General features: G+C 38.2%; 1 protein-coding gene across 3 annotated transcripts in view; it reads left to right on the top strand.

Annotated features, from left to right (window-relative positions):
* Positions 1 to 18,778, top strand: part of LOC131044849 (protein translocase subunit SecA, chloroplastic) — a 169,748-nt gene that overhangs the window by 125,279 nt on the left and 25,691 nt on the right. For all 3 annotated transcript variants that reach the window (XM_059221447.1, XM_059221445.1, XM_059221443.1), the window contains 3 exons: positions 578 to 829; positions 1,011 to 1,078; positions 1,206 to 1,323. In XM_059221447.1, the coding sequence (XP_059077430.1) occupies positions 578 to 829; positions 1,011 to 1,078; positions 1,206 to 1,323 (438 nt within the window). The remainder of the gene's footprint in view (positions 1 to 577; positions 830 to 1,010; positions 1,079 to 1,205; positions 1,324 to 18,778) is intronic.

The following is an 18,778-nucleotide window of genomic DNA, read 5'->3' as shown; positions in this document are numbered from 1 at the left end:
GGAATTTGAAATGTGTTGCTATGCCAAATGGTCTTGGAAAATTTTCATTCCTCCCAAACATTTTGCATTCAAAATATTGGATTCAGATTGAGTAAAGGAGTATAATCATGAGCTTGTATGTGACAAAAAGTCAATACGTGTGAAAACATAAAAATCTGAGCTATTCTGTATTATCTTTACCTTGGCCAATAATAGATTAACACATACGGTTGGTTTAGGTTTCAGAATTTCTTGAGCATCACCATTACATGATATCAATTTTTTATTTTCTGGTTTGCATGTCCACACTTAATTATACTTCTGACTTGTGAACCATAATTTAGATACAATTACATGGTAGCTTCATGCTTAAATAATTTTCTATGAATTTACTTTCTTCATGGAAAAAATAATTTGTCATTTAATAGTTAAGAACATTTCATTTTAGCTTTGAGAGTGACATTATTTCCTGATTATTGAAAAAAATTGTAGTTGTATATGGTGAGAATATTACTTTTTATGATAGCAGTGAGGCTAGGATATTTAACTAGTTACAGTCTTCATACTTAGGGAAGATTTATGTTCTACCCAAATGCAGGGTTTAATGAGGGCCTTCAGAGTTGAAGACTTACCTATTGAGTCAAAAATGCTTACAAAAGCATTGGATGAAGCTCAGAGGAAGGTGGAAAACTACTTCTTTGAAATTCGTAAAAACCTCTTTGAGTATGATGAGGTCCTCAATAGCCAACGTGAGCGTGTTTATACAGAACGCAGACGTGCTTTGGAAGCAGATAATCTTCAACCTCAACTAATTGAGTATGCAGAACTCACCATGGATGATATTCTGGAAGTAAGCAGTGACCTTAAAGTTTGATATTCAGATCATCTATTAGAACCTATTGTTGTTAGTTTTTGCAAGCACCATTAGTATCACAGCTTCTTATTATTTTCATGTTAGTTTGCTTCTTTTTATTGTTTCTTGCTTGTACTTGAGCATTTTTCTCCTCACAATCCTTTGGCCATGCAAACAGGCAAACATTGGTCCAGAAACACCAAAGGAAAATTGGAATCTTGATGCTCTGGTTACAAAATTGCAACAGTAAGCATTTGCATTTCCTGAATTCCATCCTGATAGATACAAACCAGACTAAGTGTCTATTTACCTTCAATACAATGTCTTATAATTTCAAACTTATGCCAATTCTTGGAGGATTTCAATATCTCAGGTATTGCTATTTGTTAAATGATTTGACACCGGAATTGCTAGTAGAAAAGTGCAGCAGCTATGATAGCCTGCAGGAATATCTTCGATTTCGTGGTCGAGAGGCATACTTGCAAAAAAAGGTATGTTTTTTTATGTTATGCATTGTATTCGACATGTAAATACAAATCCTACTCTAGCCAGAAATATTGAATCGTCTTATTGAGCTGGAACTATAACTTTTTTCCAGTCAACTGGAATATTTCAAATTGTACCCAAGGTAATTACAAAGATCATCTTTTATATCAGATCTAAGGTGCCACTTAACATTGACCCTAATGTATTAGTATTTGGAGACTTGTATGATAGTACAATAACTTATCTTTCTAGTTTGCATATGAAATATTTCATCTTCTCTCTTATATCAGATCCAAGATGACACTTAACATTGACCTTAATGTATTACTATTTGCAGACTTGTATGATAATACAATAACTTTTCTTTCTAGTTTGTAATTAATGAAAAATAAATTGAATGAATGATTCAATAATTGGATAATTACACTGAACGATATACACAAGACGATGTTCTATAATTAGAACATTACGTAAAGTAAAAGATCAAAGAGCTAAACGCTAAATTAAGCGTAAAAGCTAAATTAAACTTAAAAGCTAATTACATAATAAAAAGCTAACTTAACAAGCTAAATAAGTCGACAACTAAAAATAGAAGATGATCATTATAGAAGGTATTAATATTATTTTAACAATTAAAAGGTATCTTCCTGTTCAATATTTTACTCGGAAAAGATCATCTGTCTCTTTTTTATGTTTCCTTAATCAAATCTTTAATACTGTTCCTCTTCTCATGCAGATAAGTACTTATCTTAGATATATGTTACAACTTATTCGCTCTATCCATTTATTGTTAGTTTCTTTTTCTCATGAAAATGTAGAGATTTAATGCAAATTCCCATGACTATGTAAATTGTAATGTGCCCCAATAAATAAATCATGAAAATAAATGACATAATATTAATTATTTTATATTAATACTCTAACTTGGATTAATATAAATAATTAATAGTGTTAAGACATATTGTTAACGCATTAATGAATAAAGGTAGTTCATAAAACTAATTTGTGGATGAATAAAAAGGCATGGCGTAAGTTGATGAAGCATGCCTGGAAAAGAAGAATCGAAACTAGTGTATGGGTGATTACACACCGCAAAGCACATAAACCTTTCGTCAGCCATTGGCTGGCCTATTGGTCTCGTGGTATGGAGAAGTGACAACATCGAAGGTGCCAAGTGTTGTCCGAGGGAAAGTTCGTGGTATACGTAGCAGATAGGCCGTTTCAAACACGCGAAGATTAACCAAAGCTATCGCGAGGGAATAGGTGACTAGAAACTGCAGTAAATACATTACCTTTCCGTGTAAGAGGATTCTGCACAATATCGCATCCGTGTCAGGCAACCCGAAAACGGGTTGAAGATTGAAATGGAAGTCTTCGCAGTGGGGTGTCGTGCCAGCATCGCCACCGTGTCTAGGAAAATTGAAATGAGTGGAAGATTGAGACGGGAGTCTCCGCAGTGGGATATCGTGCCAGTTGAACCTCGCGGGAGTTGGAGTGAAAAGGATTTGGCAATGTGACTGAGAAGCTATCATTCTGAATATCATACACTCAGGGAATGCGATTGGATGGTCATCAATTTCTGGTAAACTTAGAGGAAGTACCGCAGTCTTGGAGTCTTCTACTTCGAGTTTGGTGGTGCGTGAAGTTCAACAACAGCCATCACAGTTATATCATCAGGTGCACCACCACTGATATCTTTCTCCTTTTGCTCTTTACAGAATGTTTAATGTCTGAGAATAATAATTACCCACGTCTGCTATGTACTCAATATGAGTCAAGATACTATTTGTTTAATAAGACAAGGAAGATTCCAAATTAGAGCTGTATGAAAACATTCATTATCACTGGTTGTGCTGTGAAAATAAGAATCCGTTTTATATTGAACAAGTACCTGTTAGGGAATTTTACAGTGGTATCAGAGCATATAAATCTTGCTAGCCTGTAGGGTGTTGAAAATTCATGTAAAATTTATGCACAACTGAGTATGCACTAGGGAAATTATAATTTCCGGAATACTAGGGTCCGACAAAACAGAAATCAAAACTCTCCTTTAGCACACAATAGCTCTTCTATTCAATTTGAGATTGAGGATAGCCATACTGAAACTGACAAAGAGATTATTTTTGAAACAAACAGTATGGGGGAACCAGAAAGTAATAGAGATCTCATAACAACCTTAATTAGAAGTCAACAAGATATGCAGGACAATGTCAACAAAATGACTAATTTAATGACCCAATTTATTAACCAACATCAAAATAATGGAAATAATCAACACCAAAATGTTGGGGCAAACAATGGGGGTAGAGATGAGCATTCTGTTGATAATAATCAACCGGAAAGAACAAGAACAGCCAAACCTTTTATGCCAACGTTCATTGCTAGAAATGTACATCCAGAAAATGAACCGAGAATTAGAGAATTATAGGATGAGATACACCAAGATTGGTTATTATTAGGGGATGATTTTAGATCAACCATGACATTTAGAGAATACTTGGATGTCAGAATGAAACATAGGCCAAGGGGATAGTGAGGGAATAACAGTGAATTGCAGAGGAAAATAGGTAAGATATCTATCCCTTATTTTGATGGGTCAGGGAAAACAATAGCTAGAGCTTGGGTGCAGAAACTTGACACCTACTTCCAATTAAATCCTATGCTGGAAGATGAAGCAATTAAATATGCAGCATTACATCTTGACGGTGTAGCACACGAATGGTGGCACCATGGGCAAGTAACCTTGGGTCATAATTAGATTGTTACATATGTTGAATTCATCAAGAAACTTATTGACAGATTTGACTCTAAAGATCTAGAACTTCATCTGAAAGATTTAACCCGTCTTAAGCAATCTGGAATTGTTGAACAATACATTTCTGAATTTGAAAAATTGGCAGTTTTAGTAACTGAAATTTCAGAGAGACACAAAATTGTGATATTCATAGATGGGTTGTTTGACTCACTCAAAGGGTGGGTTAAGTCCTTAAACCCTCCTACTTTACAAACAACAATTAAAAGAGCAAGAGAATTAGGAAATTTTTTAAAGCACCATCTAAACCTGAAAATGACAAACAATCTCTCAATAAAGACAATTACCCCAAAAACAAATTAGATAAAGAACAGAGAGAAGAACTCAGAAGGAAAAAACTATGTTTCAGTTGTAGAGAATCATGGCAGCTAGGACATAGGTGTTTGGGAAAAGGAAAAATTCATTACATTGAGGTTATGTTAGATAGTGATGATGAAGAGAATGTTGAACCTAATATAGCACCTGCATCACAGAACATGGAATCAGAAACAGGTACTAAATGTGGAGAAGAAGTAATAGCATCTATGACAGGAACACCCCATTATAATATTTTCAGAGTTAGAGGAGTTTTGAATGGGCAGTGTGTGGTTGTCATGCTTGATAGTGGTTCTACTCATAACTTTATAGATGTAGCCCTTGTGGAAAAACGTGGATTGCAAACTGAAAAACATGAAGGTTTTGATGTTAGAGTAGCAGGTGGAACTAATTTGTCCAGTACTCATAAAGTCCCTAAATTGAGTATTACTCTTGGCAATTATACCGTTACTGATGATTTTTATGTGATTGACTTGGCTGATACAAATGTTGTTTTGGGCATTCAATGGATGGAAACATTAGTTGAGTACACTCAGAGTTTTAAAAGATTGGAATTTTCTTTTAAGATTGATGATAAGAAAGTAGTGCTTCGGGGTATGTCGTGGTCCCAGGATTGTTAGTGCTAAAAGAATGGAGGCTATTTTCAGACATGGTGATGTGGCATGGTCGTCACAATGTTTAATTTCCAACAAGGTATCAGGATTTGAATCTAAAAATTATCAAGATGATTTGTTGAAAGTATTAGATTCACATAATCTAGTTTTCAGTGATATACCTCTAGGAGTCCCGCTTGATAGAGGATTTGAACATACCATTGAATTAGAGGAAGGTGCAAAACCCGTTAGCACAACTCCTTACAGACATCCTAAAACATTTAGAGATGAAATAGAAAAGGCAATTAAGGAATTGTTGGATATGGGGCATATCAGGCCCAGTTCTCTTAACAAAAAGACAATCAAAAACAGGTATCCAATTCCTCGAATTGATGAGTTGTTAGATGAATTGCATGGTGCTGTTTATTTTTCTAAAATTGATTTGAGGTCAGGATATCATCAAATTAAGTTAAGAGATCAAGATATCCATAAAACTCCGTTCCGTTGTCATTATAGTCATTATGAATTCTTGGTTATGCCGTTTGGGTTAATTAACAAATGCTCTGGCAACATTTCAGTCTTGCATGAATCATATTTTTAACAAACAGTTGAGGAAATATCTGCTAGTTTTCTTCGATGATATATTGATTTACAGCCAAACTTGGGAAGATCACTTGAAACATATTGACATTTTTCTTGGTATTATGGAATCTCAATCACTTTATGCAAATGCCTCTAAATGTGAATTTGGAATGACATAAATTTTGTATTTAGGGCATATGATCAGTGCTACAGGTGTACAAGTTCATTAGGAAAAAATAAGAGCCATTTTGGATTGGCCACCACCACGAAATCTTACAGATTTACGAGGATTCTTTGGATTATGCAGTTATTATAGAAGGTTTGTTAGAGGATTTTCACAGCTCGGGGCACCGTTGACACATCTTACCAAAAAGGGGGCATTCCGTTGGACGGAGGAGGCACAACAAGTTTTTGAGAAACTGAAAGAGGTAATGAGTTCTTGCCCAGTACTTGCACTTCCAGATTTTAATCAGCCTTTTGTCTTGGAATGTGATGCATCTGGTGAAGGAATAGGAGTCGTTTTAATGCAAAATAAACATCCTATAGCATATGAAAGAAGGAAACTTAATAATCTAGAGAGATTGTATTCTATTTATGACAAAGAAATGTTGGCTATCATGCACGCATTGGCAAAATTTAGACAATATTTGGTTGGTGGCAAATTTGTAGTCAGAACTGACCATAACAGTTTGAGATATTTCTTGGAACAGAAAGATTTGAATGACAGGCAACAAAAATGGATCAGTAAGATCCAAGCTTATGATTTCGAAATTGAATATGTTTCAAGGTAAAAACAATGTTGTTGCAGATGCACTATCTAGAAGGCTTGAAATAAATGCATTATCTGGAGTAACAGCTGATTGGAAATCTTTATTGCTGGTTGAATATTCTAAGGATTCTTTTGCCTGTGATTTGCTAGATGGTAATACACAAGATGATAAATATAAGATTGTAAATGATATTATCTATTACAAAGACAGGATTTACTTGATTCCAGGATCAAGACTAAAAGAGAAAATCCTCCAATCAGTGCATGATGTTCCTTTAGCAGGGCATCCCGGCTACTTCAAAACTTACTGGCAGATAAGGGAAAGATTCACTTGGAAAGGTCTAAAGAATGATGTCCTTTGTTATGTCAAAGAATGCATCACTTGTCAACAAAATAAAACAGAGCACACTTACCCTGCAGGTCTATTGCAGCCATTACCTATACCAGAACTGAAATGGGAAAGTATATCAATGGATTTTATTACAGGCCTCCCGCAATCTCAAGGTAAGGATTGCATTTTTGTTGTGGTCGATAGATTAACCAAATTTGCACATTTCTTATCTATCACTACAGAATTCACAGCTGTTCAGCTCACCGAACTATTCTTTCGAGAGGTGTTCCGCTTACACGGTTTACCAAAAAATATAATCAGCGATCGCGATAGCAGATTTTTGAGCATATTTTGGGGGGAACTGTTCAGGCTGACAGGTACAGAGTTGAATCACAGTACGAGTTATCATCCACAAATCGATGGACAGACATAAATAGTAAATAAGTGGGTTGAGGGGTACCTTCGTAATTATGTATCTGGACATCAGAAAGCTTGGGTTCGTTGGCTATATTCGGGTGAATATTGTTACAATACTACATATCATATATCTAGGTATGACTCCTTTCAAAGCACTATATGGGTATGATGCACTTTCTTTTATTGATCTTGCTTTTGATCAGAGTAATGTTCCCAAATCTCGTGACGTGCTTCAGGAAAGATATATTGAAAGCACTTAAGGAAAATTTGCAATGTGCTTAGAATCAACAGAAAATTTATGTAGACAAGAAGCGTGTTGAGCGACATTTTGAAATTGGGGAATTGGTGTACCTCAAACTACAACCCTATATGCAGTCATCCCTCAAGTAGAGCGGAGCTGAGAAATTGAAGCCTCAATTTTATGGTCTGTACCCGATGGTTCGGAAAGTTGGTGTAGTGGCATATGAATTGGGTTTACCTGAAGGAAGCAGAATACATAATGTATTCCATGTATCGTGTCTCAAAAAAGCTTTGGGTCAGCAGGTGACAATATCAGGAAACCTACCACCACTGGATGAAGAAGGGAAATTAGAGATGGTACCCGAAGTGATTTTGGAAACTCGAGACTGGCATTTGCGGAATAGGACAATCAGGGAATATCTCATTAAATGGCAGAATTTACCATTGGAAGATGCTATTTGGGAAAATGAGCAAGTTCTTCAATATCCTGAATTGCAGTTGCTTGTGGGCAAGCAACATTGGGCAGGGGAGACTGTAATGTTCCCCAATAAATAAATCATGAAAATAAATATGACATAATATTAATTATTTTATATTAATATTCTAACTTGGATTAATATAAATAATTAATATTGTTAAGACATATTGTTAACGCATTAATGAATAAAAGTAGTTCATAAAACTAATTTGTGGATGAATAAAAAGGCATGGCGTAAGTGTAATGGACACCCCGGAATGCCCCAAAAACCATACCAATTGCTGCTAGGAATTTTATCAAACAGTTTGCATCCAACTCCTTATTTTTCCGTTTAATGTTTTAAATTCCCTTATGGCTCCGGAAATGAAATGTTGGTTTGTTTTACATGGAATTGAAATCACAGAATATGGACAAGAATGAAACTACAATAATATGCAAACTGAAAATTGAACTACTGCTGATAAGATGTTATTTTTCAGATTTTAATAAAATCAAATACATGGCAGATTATCAACTCACTAATTATTCCAGCATTATTGACATAATACTCCAGCAATCATTTTCAATCTTGCTGCTACAGTGACATGAATAGTACCCGCGTGAATAGTAACCGCGTGAATAGTACCCGCGTGAATAGTGTTGCAGCAATATTAATTTGTCTTCAATAGGTCCAATATCTTCATAAAATCATCTCCTCAAAATGGCATAAGCATCGGACAAGTAGGGAAGAAGATGTGAACAAACATTAAATCTGCCTGTAGCTGGAAATGCACCCGATCTGCCTGATAATGAAGCTGATAGCAATGGATTCCAAAGGCCAAACCCCAAGGGAATGACGTCTAGAATGTCACAAGAGAGGATAGATGTCCTCTAATGGCAAGAACGGAACTGCAACTCACACATACCAATTCTTCTCATATTCAACATATCTAATGAAACCACAAATACTTTCTTTTATTCTTTTTCCAAGGGTCGACTCAACTCTCCTGGGCAATGTGGGATAAAAGATGAGCAATATAAAACATATATTAAAATATTCACTTATGTCTCCCTTGGGTACTGTTGTGACCTTTTCACACATCGCCCCATTGCTAACGGGGACCCCCTCTTTGCTAGCTTCCTGCGTCGTTAGGTTAGGGTTTTGGCTGCTTAGTGGGCAATTTTGCGTTTTTCGTGCCCGAGTCTCAGAGTTTTGATCATGCCTAGTGCCGTCTAGGGTTTTTGAAGTGTTAGGATCAAGTTGCAAAAGATGATATTTTTTAATGATCCTAAGTTTTGCTAAGTGTTTGAGCATTTGAACGTTAACGTGTTTTTAAACACGCGCATCAATAATTTTAAAGTGCTAAGATATTCACAAACCTTTTGAAGTTGTTTTCTCGCTCCTAAGGTAATATTTAAGTTGGTTTCGCACTTTATTCCAACATTTTCCTGGCGTTTCGCTCATTTTTTTGGAAAATTAGTCTAAGTCCAGTTAAATTTAAAGTCGCTGAGTAATTTTGAGTGGTTAAAATGTTAAAATCCTAAGGGAAATCCATATTCCAAGGGTTAAAGGGTCAAAATCCATGCTAGAGGTGATTTTCCCCTCACATTCCAGACTACCCAACCCATTCCCCCATTCAAAATCCATACTACACATGGGTTTCCCCTGGAATCCATACTGGCCACTAATTTCCCCCACTGTTTATCCACACCTGGAGCGATTTTCCCCTGGGAATGCTAAAATTTGGCTAAGTGTCAGGATTTATCCAGACACCCATCGAATTTCCCCTGGGAGTGTGGATTGGAGTGCAAGGATAATTCCATGCCTGGGTCGTTTTTCCACCAGGATTTTTGTGACAACTAAGTTAGGATTTTTGTCCGGATTTTTGTCCAGACAGGGATCGATTTTCCCCTGAGCTTTTTTGTAAAGATTTTTGTTCGGATTTTTGTCCAGACAGGGATCGATTTTCCACTGGGAACATTATGAAGAATTTTGAGTGTGGATTTTTGTCCAGACACCCATCGAATTTCCCCTGGGGGGTGATTTTTTGCAAATTGAGTGCAATTTTGTCTGGATTTTTGTCCAAACTTCTATCGATTTTCCCCTGGAGGGCGATTTATGTGCATTTTGATGATTTTGAGCATGGATTTTTATCCAAGTATGGGTCGAATTTCCCCTATGGGGCAAATTTTGACACTTAAGCGAGTTTTGAAGGGATTTTTTAATCCCAACCTATAGCGATTTTCCTCTAGAGGCTTTATTTTGGATTTAAATTGGAATATTTTAAATAAAAGCCCCATTTGATTGCTTTTAAATAATTATTAAATGATTATTTAAAATTTAAAAGCAAATTTAATAACTTGCAATAATTATTAAATGTTTGAATCTTCTAGAAGCAAGTTAGGGTTTCACCAAGCAAGTATTTATACAAGTGTTTTTTTTATCCCACATTGCTTGTGTGGTGAAAGTTGGAGCTGAAAGCAAGTATATGAGAGGAACTTCAGCATTATTTTATTATTATTTCTGCCAGGTGTCTCCATGAGAGCGATTTTTTTTCAAGTTGGGCGAATTTTTTAGCAAGGCATTTTGTGAAGTGTGGGATTGAGGATTTATTTTCCTCCATTTTTTTTCCAGCTTGCTGATTTATTCCTCTTGGCTGCCATTAAAGACCAGTTTCAGATTTTCGATTTTGCTAAGTTTGGCGATTTTTTCCAAATTTAGCATTTTTTGGTGAAAGTTGGCGAATTTGTGTTTGGAGACCTTGGGCGATTTTTCCTCCACCATTGTTGTTTGTTGTTCAAACCTTCATTTCTACAGATTGCTGCCATTAACAACAATTTTCAAAATTTTGAAAATTTCGATTTTTTTGCTAAGGAAGGCAAATTTTTGTGTTTGGGGTTTTCAATTCCAACTTGAGCGATTTTTCGAGATTATTGCCATCCTCCATTATTGCAGATCCGAGCTACCATTGGCATCAATTTTCAGATTTCCATTTTAGTGCTAGACTTGGGAAAATTTCGATTTTGCTTGGAGGCCACATTTTGGTGGATTTTTCATGCATGTTTGTTGGCTGTCATCATTTCCAGCCTGCTGATTTGCTTCAGATCTGAGGTTTGCTTCAGATTTTGACCTCCATTAATCACTGCCATTAATTTTCAGACTTAAGTTTTTATTGCCCAGCCAATTCTAACTTAAATATTTAGCATTTGGAGACATTTTGTGGAGTTTTCTGTGCACTTTTTAGACCATTTTATCGCTGTTGCAGGTCTAAAACTCCATTGTTAGGCGGTTGTCCTTAGAAATTTCATTTCCAGCCACCTAACCAATTTTGGCGAATTTGCTTGGGGCTGTTTCCTAAGCTTTTTTTCATCATTTTCAAGGATTTAAACCACTTTGCAAGGTGCTGGTAAGTCTGAAGTGTTCGATTTTCAGACTTGTCCTCAGAAAACTAATTTTTACCAGCCATACTTACATTCCAGAAAATGATTGTTTTCATCAATAAAACTGATTTCTATTGATTTTATGCACATTTTTAAGATTACAACATATTTTAAAAGTCTGAATTTTCAGGTTGTCTTCAGAATTTTGACCTCCATTGTTGATTGCGGAAGGTGTCTTCAGACATTCATTGTGTGAAAACACAACCTTTCACACCTTTCCTAAGTCATCATCAATCCGGTATACTCCTTTGCATTCTTTGCTTGCATATTTTCTAAGCGTAAGGAGGTATAAATGAATTTTTATGGAAGGCTTCTATGCCTTAGTGTTGTCACACATTGATCGTAATTGCTAAAATTTACCAACTGTATGGATTATTTTCCTGACTTCATGTTCTAAACTAGCTAAATCTCTAGAAAGTCAGGAATTTTATTACAAGTATTTATTTTTATCCTAGGACTAACTTCCAGTTTCGTACAGGTGCGATGTCGAAGTCAGGATACAAGGAAAGGAAAGAGCTGCTGAAGACGTTGGAGATTGGATTTTATCCAGAGTTCAAGATTTCATCCAGATGGAGGGAGATCATTGATACCAACATGCATTTCCTGGACTTTGACCAGATGCAGCGTCGGATGTTCGGATCCAGAGATCAGGTTCCTTCTCCAGCATATGCGAATATTATGAAGAGTGGCATTTTCCATGCCGCTGGGTTTCCACAATCCATACAGTGCAGTGAGTTGATCCTGGAGTGTGCATGATGTTATGATCCGCTCACAAGAATGATCAAGAGTCCGAAGGGTGTTGTCATCGCCTACCTTGCTGAGGATGCCATTGCTGAGGTATTCGGAATTCCATGCAGTACAGACATGAAGGATGTGACCAAGGAAGATTATGCAGACAGATACACGAAGAAGATGGGTGTATGCAAGAGTTTAATTAATAAAGAATGGATGATTGAACCTAGAAATCATCATTCCAAGGCTCCCAAGACACTTATGTGCGTAGATTTTAAGGAGGAATATAGTGATTTGATATTCCTACTCAACAGAGTGATGGGAATGCCGCAGGGAGCAATATTTCATGGATGGATGTTCTACTTCATCTAGGATTGTCTTAAAGGGATACTAGTGAATTGGTCTAAGATCATAAGCGACAATCTGGATTTTCAGTTGAGGAATGTAGAGAGGTCCAAGTCATTCGCCATGACTTCTTACCTGCTGTACCTGCTTGCACGGTTTGTTTCATACAGAGGATTAATATGCAAAGGTGAAGTCGGGAATGGGCAAGGACAGTTTAAGAGTTATGAATGCTACCCCCAGTTGAGTATGCACAGAATTGAAGACTATAAAAGAGTGAATGATGCATTCACTATGTACATCACACGGATGCTGCAGGGCGGAATCCACAGAAGATTGTCCAAGGAGGCAACAGAGTTAATAGAGAAATATGGATCGTGGTATATACAGTTTCCCACTTTCACATACCTCAGGATTCATGGGTTTCAATCTGAACCCTACAGACTTCCTAGGTATCCTACTGACAGAATGATATTGTTGGAAGTGGTAAGACAGCTTCTAGAGTTCGATGTTATCTAGAGAGAGAAGCACAGGGCAGGAATGACATTCCCTATTTCAGTTGGGAAGATGTCAGAGGTCTGCCAATCCGCCATAGCTGCCAGCACTGCAGGTGAGGAGATTGCATTCTACAGATTCGCTACCTACAAGAAAAGAGAAAGATTTGATCCAGACAAGAAGGTCGGAAGGATCAGAGGAGAGAAGTTCACTCACAAGGTTGACATAGAGGATTATTGGGCTAACTTAATGGATGAATAAGCAGTAAAGAGAAGAATGTGGTTCAGAATGTCAGTGGATTTCATGAGGAAGTGTGGACTTTTCCTCATCCCTGATCAGGTATTAGATGATAGAGATCATACACACCCACATTATGAGAATGAAATGAAGAAGGCAATCCTATTGCCAAATTGGTCAGAGTCAGAGGAGACTGATCTGAATATATTGATGAGAGAAGTCTTGAATTTCTCCCGCACATGGGTAGATATGTAGATGAACAGATTAGTTGACATGGGTGTTCCCTTCACTTATGAGAGGATGAAGACGGAAGAGTCTACTTCCGAGGATAATCAGAGGACTGTCAGTGATGTCAGGATTCATGCAGACAAAGAGAGTCAAGCTCCCAAAAGAAGGAAGAACATGCATGGAGAAGTCAAGGCTAGAGAGAAGAAGATTGAGGATGTGAAGAGGAAACATAAGACTATCATTCCTTCACCCCCTCCTAGTGTCTCATCAATCGAAGTGATTGAAGTAACAGAACAAAATAAGGAGACTCAGCAGTGTTCCAACACAGTGATACTACCAGAGAATACTCAGGAATTTCATGCCACAGCAACATCTGCACCTCCTAATGAGAATGATGACCAGCCGGGATCCCCTACTGTCCTTTTGGAAGTTAGTTTGGGAAATGATGTATATGATTGGACCAGGAATAATCCTGATGATAATGATGAAGTTATCTCGGCACTGAAGGACCTTGATCAAGAAATATGTCTTGATGATGGTGTGGAGATGACCGCTATTCCTGAATGGTTGAGGAAGAGTATGGAAAAAAGTAAACAAATGATAGAAGTACAGCCTATTGAGGATATTGATGACTACCTAACTAGGAGTGCTAAGAAGAAAGAGCCCAAGAGAGTGGAGATTTTGTCGCACATAGCTAGAGATAAGACAGGAATGCGGATTGCGCAGATTGCTGTTCCTAGAGCAGGCATGACAGTGGACACTGCTACTCCCATGGATTTCCAGATCACTTCAGTTGCCCTTGGTCGTCCATCTGCAAGGCAGGAATTTCAGGAGATTGGTGACAACCTCCAAGCAATCAATGCCAAGTTAGACACAACGATTGCGGAGAATGAAAGGTACAAAGAAGAAAATATTAGACTCAGAGAGTATATTGCAGGGACAAGGCGTGGGGATCCCACCCTTATTTCCCCTATTGCAGTTGACCATGGAATACATTCACACTGCGAGGTAGCGAGAGGTACACACTCCGAGGTGGAAAAGTGGATTGAAAGCACAAGAAGGCAGGCAGATGATTTGCTTACTCAGTTTGTCCAAGCATATGATAAGACAACAACGCTTGTATTCAGAATCCAGTATTTGGAGGGAGTTTGGGAAGAATTCCGGCCTATCCAAGAGAAGACTATTCCACGCCTCCTGGCATTGAAGAAGGTTCCTAATTCCATTTTGGTCAGCGAGAACATTGTGCACAGTGGAGACATATATAATTTCCATGGCTGGTATTGTGCACTAGCTTTGAAGAAATTAGCTTATGAGAACGCCCAATCGAGTTGTATGGAGATGGAAGGATTAATTCAGGACATTCAGATGAAAATCCTTGCCTCGATTGAGGAATTATTGGGTGTTGATGTTAGTGATGCTAGTGGTTTACACTTAGCCGAATTAAGAGACAAGATAAAATTTATGTATTTTTGCCAGTTGGACCCTTTGCAGAAGAGTCAGATAGATGACTTGGTCTCTTTGTTGATCCATGTTCATAATTCGCAGAAACTCATACCTGAATGGGAGAACACTTTGAATGCTTGCTCGGATTCATTGGATGTGATTGATTTACAGCAGGATACCTTGCCTAGCGTTTCCATGGAGGAGTTAGATTCAGTTTTGGCTAGATTCTTGGAGTATGCTAGGAGAGAGAGAAATGCAGTGAGGAATCTTCTAGAAGATTCTCTATATGATGACTAGGTATCTTTCTATTGGGCCATATGTTGGTGGCACCATTTTTGATGTAACCCTAATTAGGGCAATTCTAGGGTTTTGTTGGCATGATCTCGGTCGTTGATCTTAGATCAATCTGGGCCATCCATTTTGTAAGAGACTCTATATATGCCCCTTTGTCTCTCATTTGTAAGAGAGAGTTTTTGTAGAATTGTTGGTATATGCTACAGCTATTTGAATCCTAATCATTGTTCAATTGTTGGTGATTTTGCTCTTCAAGTGTTGTATTTGCATTCATGGTTCTCAATTCCTCCAAGTTAGATTAGAATTTAGATTAGAATTTATTTTCATGTATGTCAGATTGAATGGAAGATTTGTTGAGTATATTTGTGTGGAATCCTTAATCCATACCACTAGCGTCTTTCCACTGGTAAGTGCGCCTTGTGTGGTCAACTGGAGTTTGAGTAAGCATAACTTCAACTATTACGCGTCCATTGACAAGCATCAACTTGGATGGTGTCTTCGTTTGATGGTAATAGTCTGAAAATCTTTAGGTATACCTTAGATGATTGCACTAAGCTTGTGTCAATACCTGATTGTGAGACCTTGCCTGGTTTGATTCCACTAAATCCATTCACCATTTCCTACATTCCTAGGATTAGAATAGATTTCCTGAACCCTATTCTTTTTCCCCCTTTTTTAGTAAGAAGTAAATCCAGAGCCTTATTGATAAATCTTAAGTTGTCAGCACACCTATTCCACATCATTCATGATAATCCAAACATTTGCGTAAGTCCCCAAAGTGAAACACAACAATTCACATCAACCACTGAACTTACCCACTCGTCAAGACCTGACATGTAGAAACCTTGGAATCACATTAGTTGATCTCATCCTTAGCATCTGAGGTGATTTTGTTCAAGAGAGGGTAAATTACTTTGGTAATTTATTCTGTATTGTTATGTGCATAAAAAACACATCAACAGGTACAGATCCCCATAAAATAAATATTAGAGTAACACTTTAATATTTTACAAATTAAATTAAATGTTACTTTAATAAAACTTCAGGCATTAAAATGTATTAGCAATCGGACTCCGAATAATGCGAGTGATAGCTCGTCGGAAAGCTCTCACCGAGGAGTATCAAATCCAAACACCAAAACTGGCCTCCACTATGTCCTGTTGACTTACTAAAAATAGTAAGTATGCTTGAAACTGACTAAATCAACTTCGTTTTGGCCCAAACTGGAAATGACTAGGCCAAAACACTCCAGGATCCCCTTAAACCCTTTGTTAGCCCTCGGGACCATGTAGAACAAGGCTAACGCACACACACTTGGTCAACTGCTAAAGTGGGGACATTACAGTCCACCCCCCTTGAAATTGCTTGTCCTCAAGCAATCTCAGTCTTGCCTGCTGAATAACCTGCTCACTCTCCCATGTAGAATCCTCCTCCGGCAGGTCTCTCCATCTGACCAAATACTCCTTCACTATCCTGTTTCTAAGCTTCCTCTCTCTGGTGTCCAGAATAGCCTCGGGTACTAACACAAGCTTCCCCTCCTCATCCAAAGGGGGTAAATCTGCAAAAGGCACTACACTCTGACCAATGGCTTTCTTAAGCCTAGACACATGAAACACATTGTGCACCCGACTGCCCTCTGGAAGCTCAAGCTCATAGGCGACTTCGCCCACTCTGCGAATCACCCTATAGGGACCATAAAATCTAGGCTTCAACTTTTCAGCTCCGCTCTTCTTGAGCGATGACTGTCTATATGGTTGTAGCCTCAAGTAAACCATATCCCCTACCTCAAAACTGCGCTCTATTCGGTGCTGATCAGCGTACAATTTCTGTTGATTCTGGGCTTGCTGTATATTCTCCTTGTATATTCTCCTTGAGCACTTTCAGGATGCCCTGACTATCCTGCAATAAGTTTTTGGCTTTGGGCACTCTGCTGTCCCCCAAAACTAAATCCATGAAGCTAGGTGCATCATAACCATAGAGTGCCATGAAAGGAGTCACCCTGATGGACATATGATAAGTGGTGTTATAACAATACTCTCCCATATGCAACCATCTGACCCAAGCCTTTTGTTGTGCAGTTACATAGTTCCTCAAATATCCCTCCACCCATTTATTCACAATCTCTGTTTGCCCATCTGTCTACGGATGATAACTAGTGCTAGGTGTAAGATCTGTACCACACAACCTAAACAACTCCTGCCAAAAAACACTTATAAACTTACTATCCTGATCACTGACAATGAATCTGGGCAACCCATGTAACCTGAATATCTCTCTAAAGAAAAGATCTGCCACCTGTGCTGTTGTGTAAATGGACGGAATAGCAAAGAAGTGAGCAAACTTCGTCAAGCGGTCCACCACCACATAGATGCAATCCCTTCCTTGCACTCGTGGTAAACCAGTGATGAAGTCCATCGAAATACTTTCCCATTTCCTATCAGGAATGGGCAAGGGCTGTAATAAACCTTCAGGAAATGTGTGCTCTCCCTTATTCTGTTGACAAACCGCACTCCCTGACATACCTCTGAACATCATCCTTGAGCCCTCTCCATGAGAACCGCTCTCGGATCTGCCTGTAGGTCTTGAAGATCCCTGGATGCCCAGCTGTGGGTGCATCATGAAATGCCTTCAGTATCACCTCTCTCAAATGTGATGATGGAATCAAATAAACCCTGTCCTGAACTCTGATCAATCCATCTATCACCTCATAGCGATCATCCTGTATAGTACCTGAAATCAATCCAGAAGCCCAAGCATCTCCGACATACTCTGCTATAATCCGATCTCTCCAATCTGCTAAAATCTCTGCCAGAGCACATAAGTGAGGTCTCCGAGATAAGGCATCAGCCACCACGTTTTTCTTACCTTTGACAAACTCTATGTCAAAGTCATAAGCCTGCAATTTAGTAACCCATTTCTGTTGCCGGTCATTAAGATCACGCTGGTTCATGAAGTATTTAATACTGTTGTGATCAGTTTTGATCACAAAACGCCCCCCTACCAAATATGATCGGAATTTGGCCAATGCATGCATTATGGCCAACATCTCCCGGTCATAGACAGAATAACTCCTCTCAACTCCCCGGAGCTTCCTACTCTCAAATGCAATGGGATGTTTCTCCTGCATCAATACTGCTCCAATCCCATCACCCGATGCATCACAATGAAGCTCAAAAGGCTTCGTGAACTCTGGTAGAGCTAGAACTGGACATGAAGACATTACCTGCTTGAAATGCTCAAAACACTTTTGTGCTGCCCCTGTCCACATGAAGGCCCCCTTCTTGGTGAGATCTGTCAAAGGCGCTGCCATCTGTGAAAAACCCTTAACAAACCTTCTGTAAAATCCGCAAAGACCAAAGAATCCTTTAAGCTGTGTGAGGTTCGTAGGAGTAGGCCAATCAACTATAGCTCTAATCTTTTCAGGGTCTACTCGAACTCCATCTACACTAATAATATGCCCAAGGTATAGTAATTCTGTCATACCAAACTCACACTTAGACTCCTTGGCATACAAAGACTCTCTCTCTAGGATAGATAATACCTCCTCCAAATACTGTGAATGTTCCTCCCAGGTCTTACTGAAGACCAAGATGTCATCAAAGAAGATCAAGACAAATCTCCTCAACTGCTCCCTGAATACCTGGTTCATACAACTCTGAAATGTAGCGGGTGCATTGGTTAGTCCAAATGGCATAACCATAAACTCAAAGTGGCCATAGTGACATCGAAAGG

Source organism: Cryptomeria japonica, chromosome 1 (genome assembly GCF_030272615.1).
Source record: "Cryptomeria japonica chromosome 1, Sugi_1.0, whole genome shotgun sequence".
Taxonomy (NCBI): Eukaryota; Viridiplantae; Streptophyta; class Pinopsida; order Cupressales; family Cupressaceae; genus Cryptomeria; species Cryptomeria japonica.
This window is presented reverse-complemented; position numbering and strand designations above follow the sequence as displayed.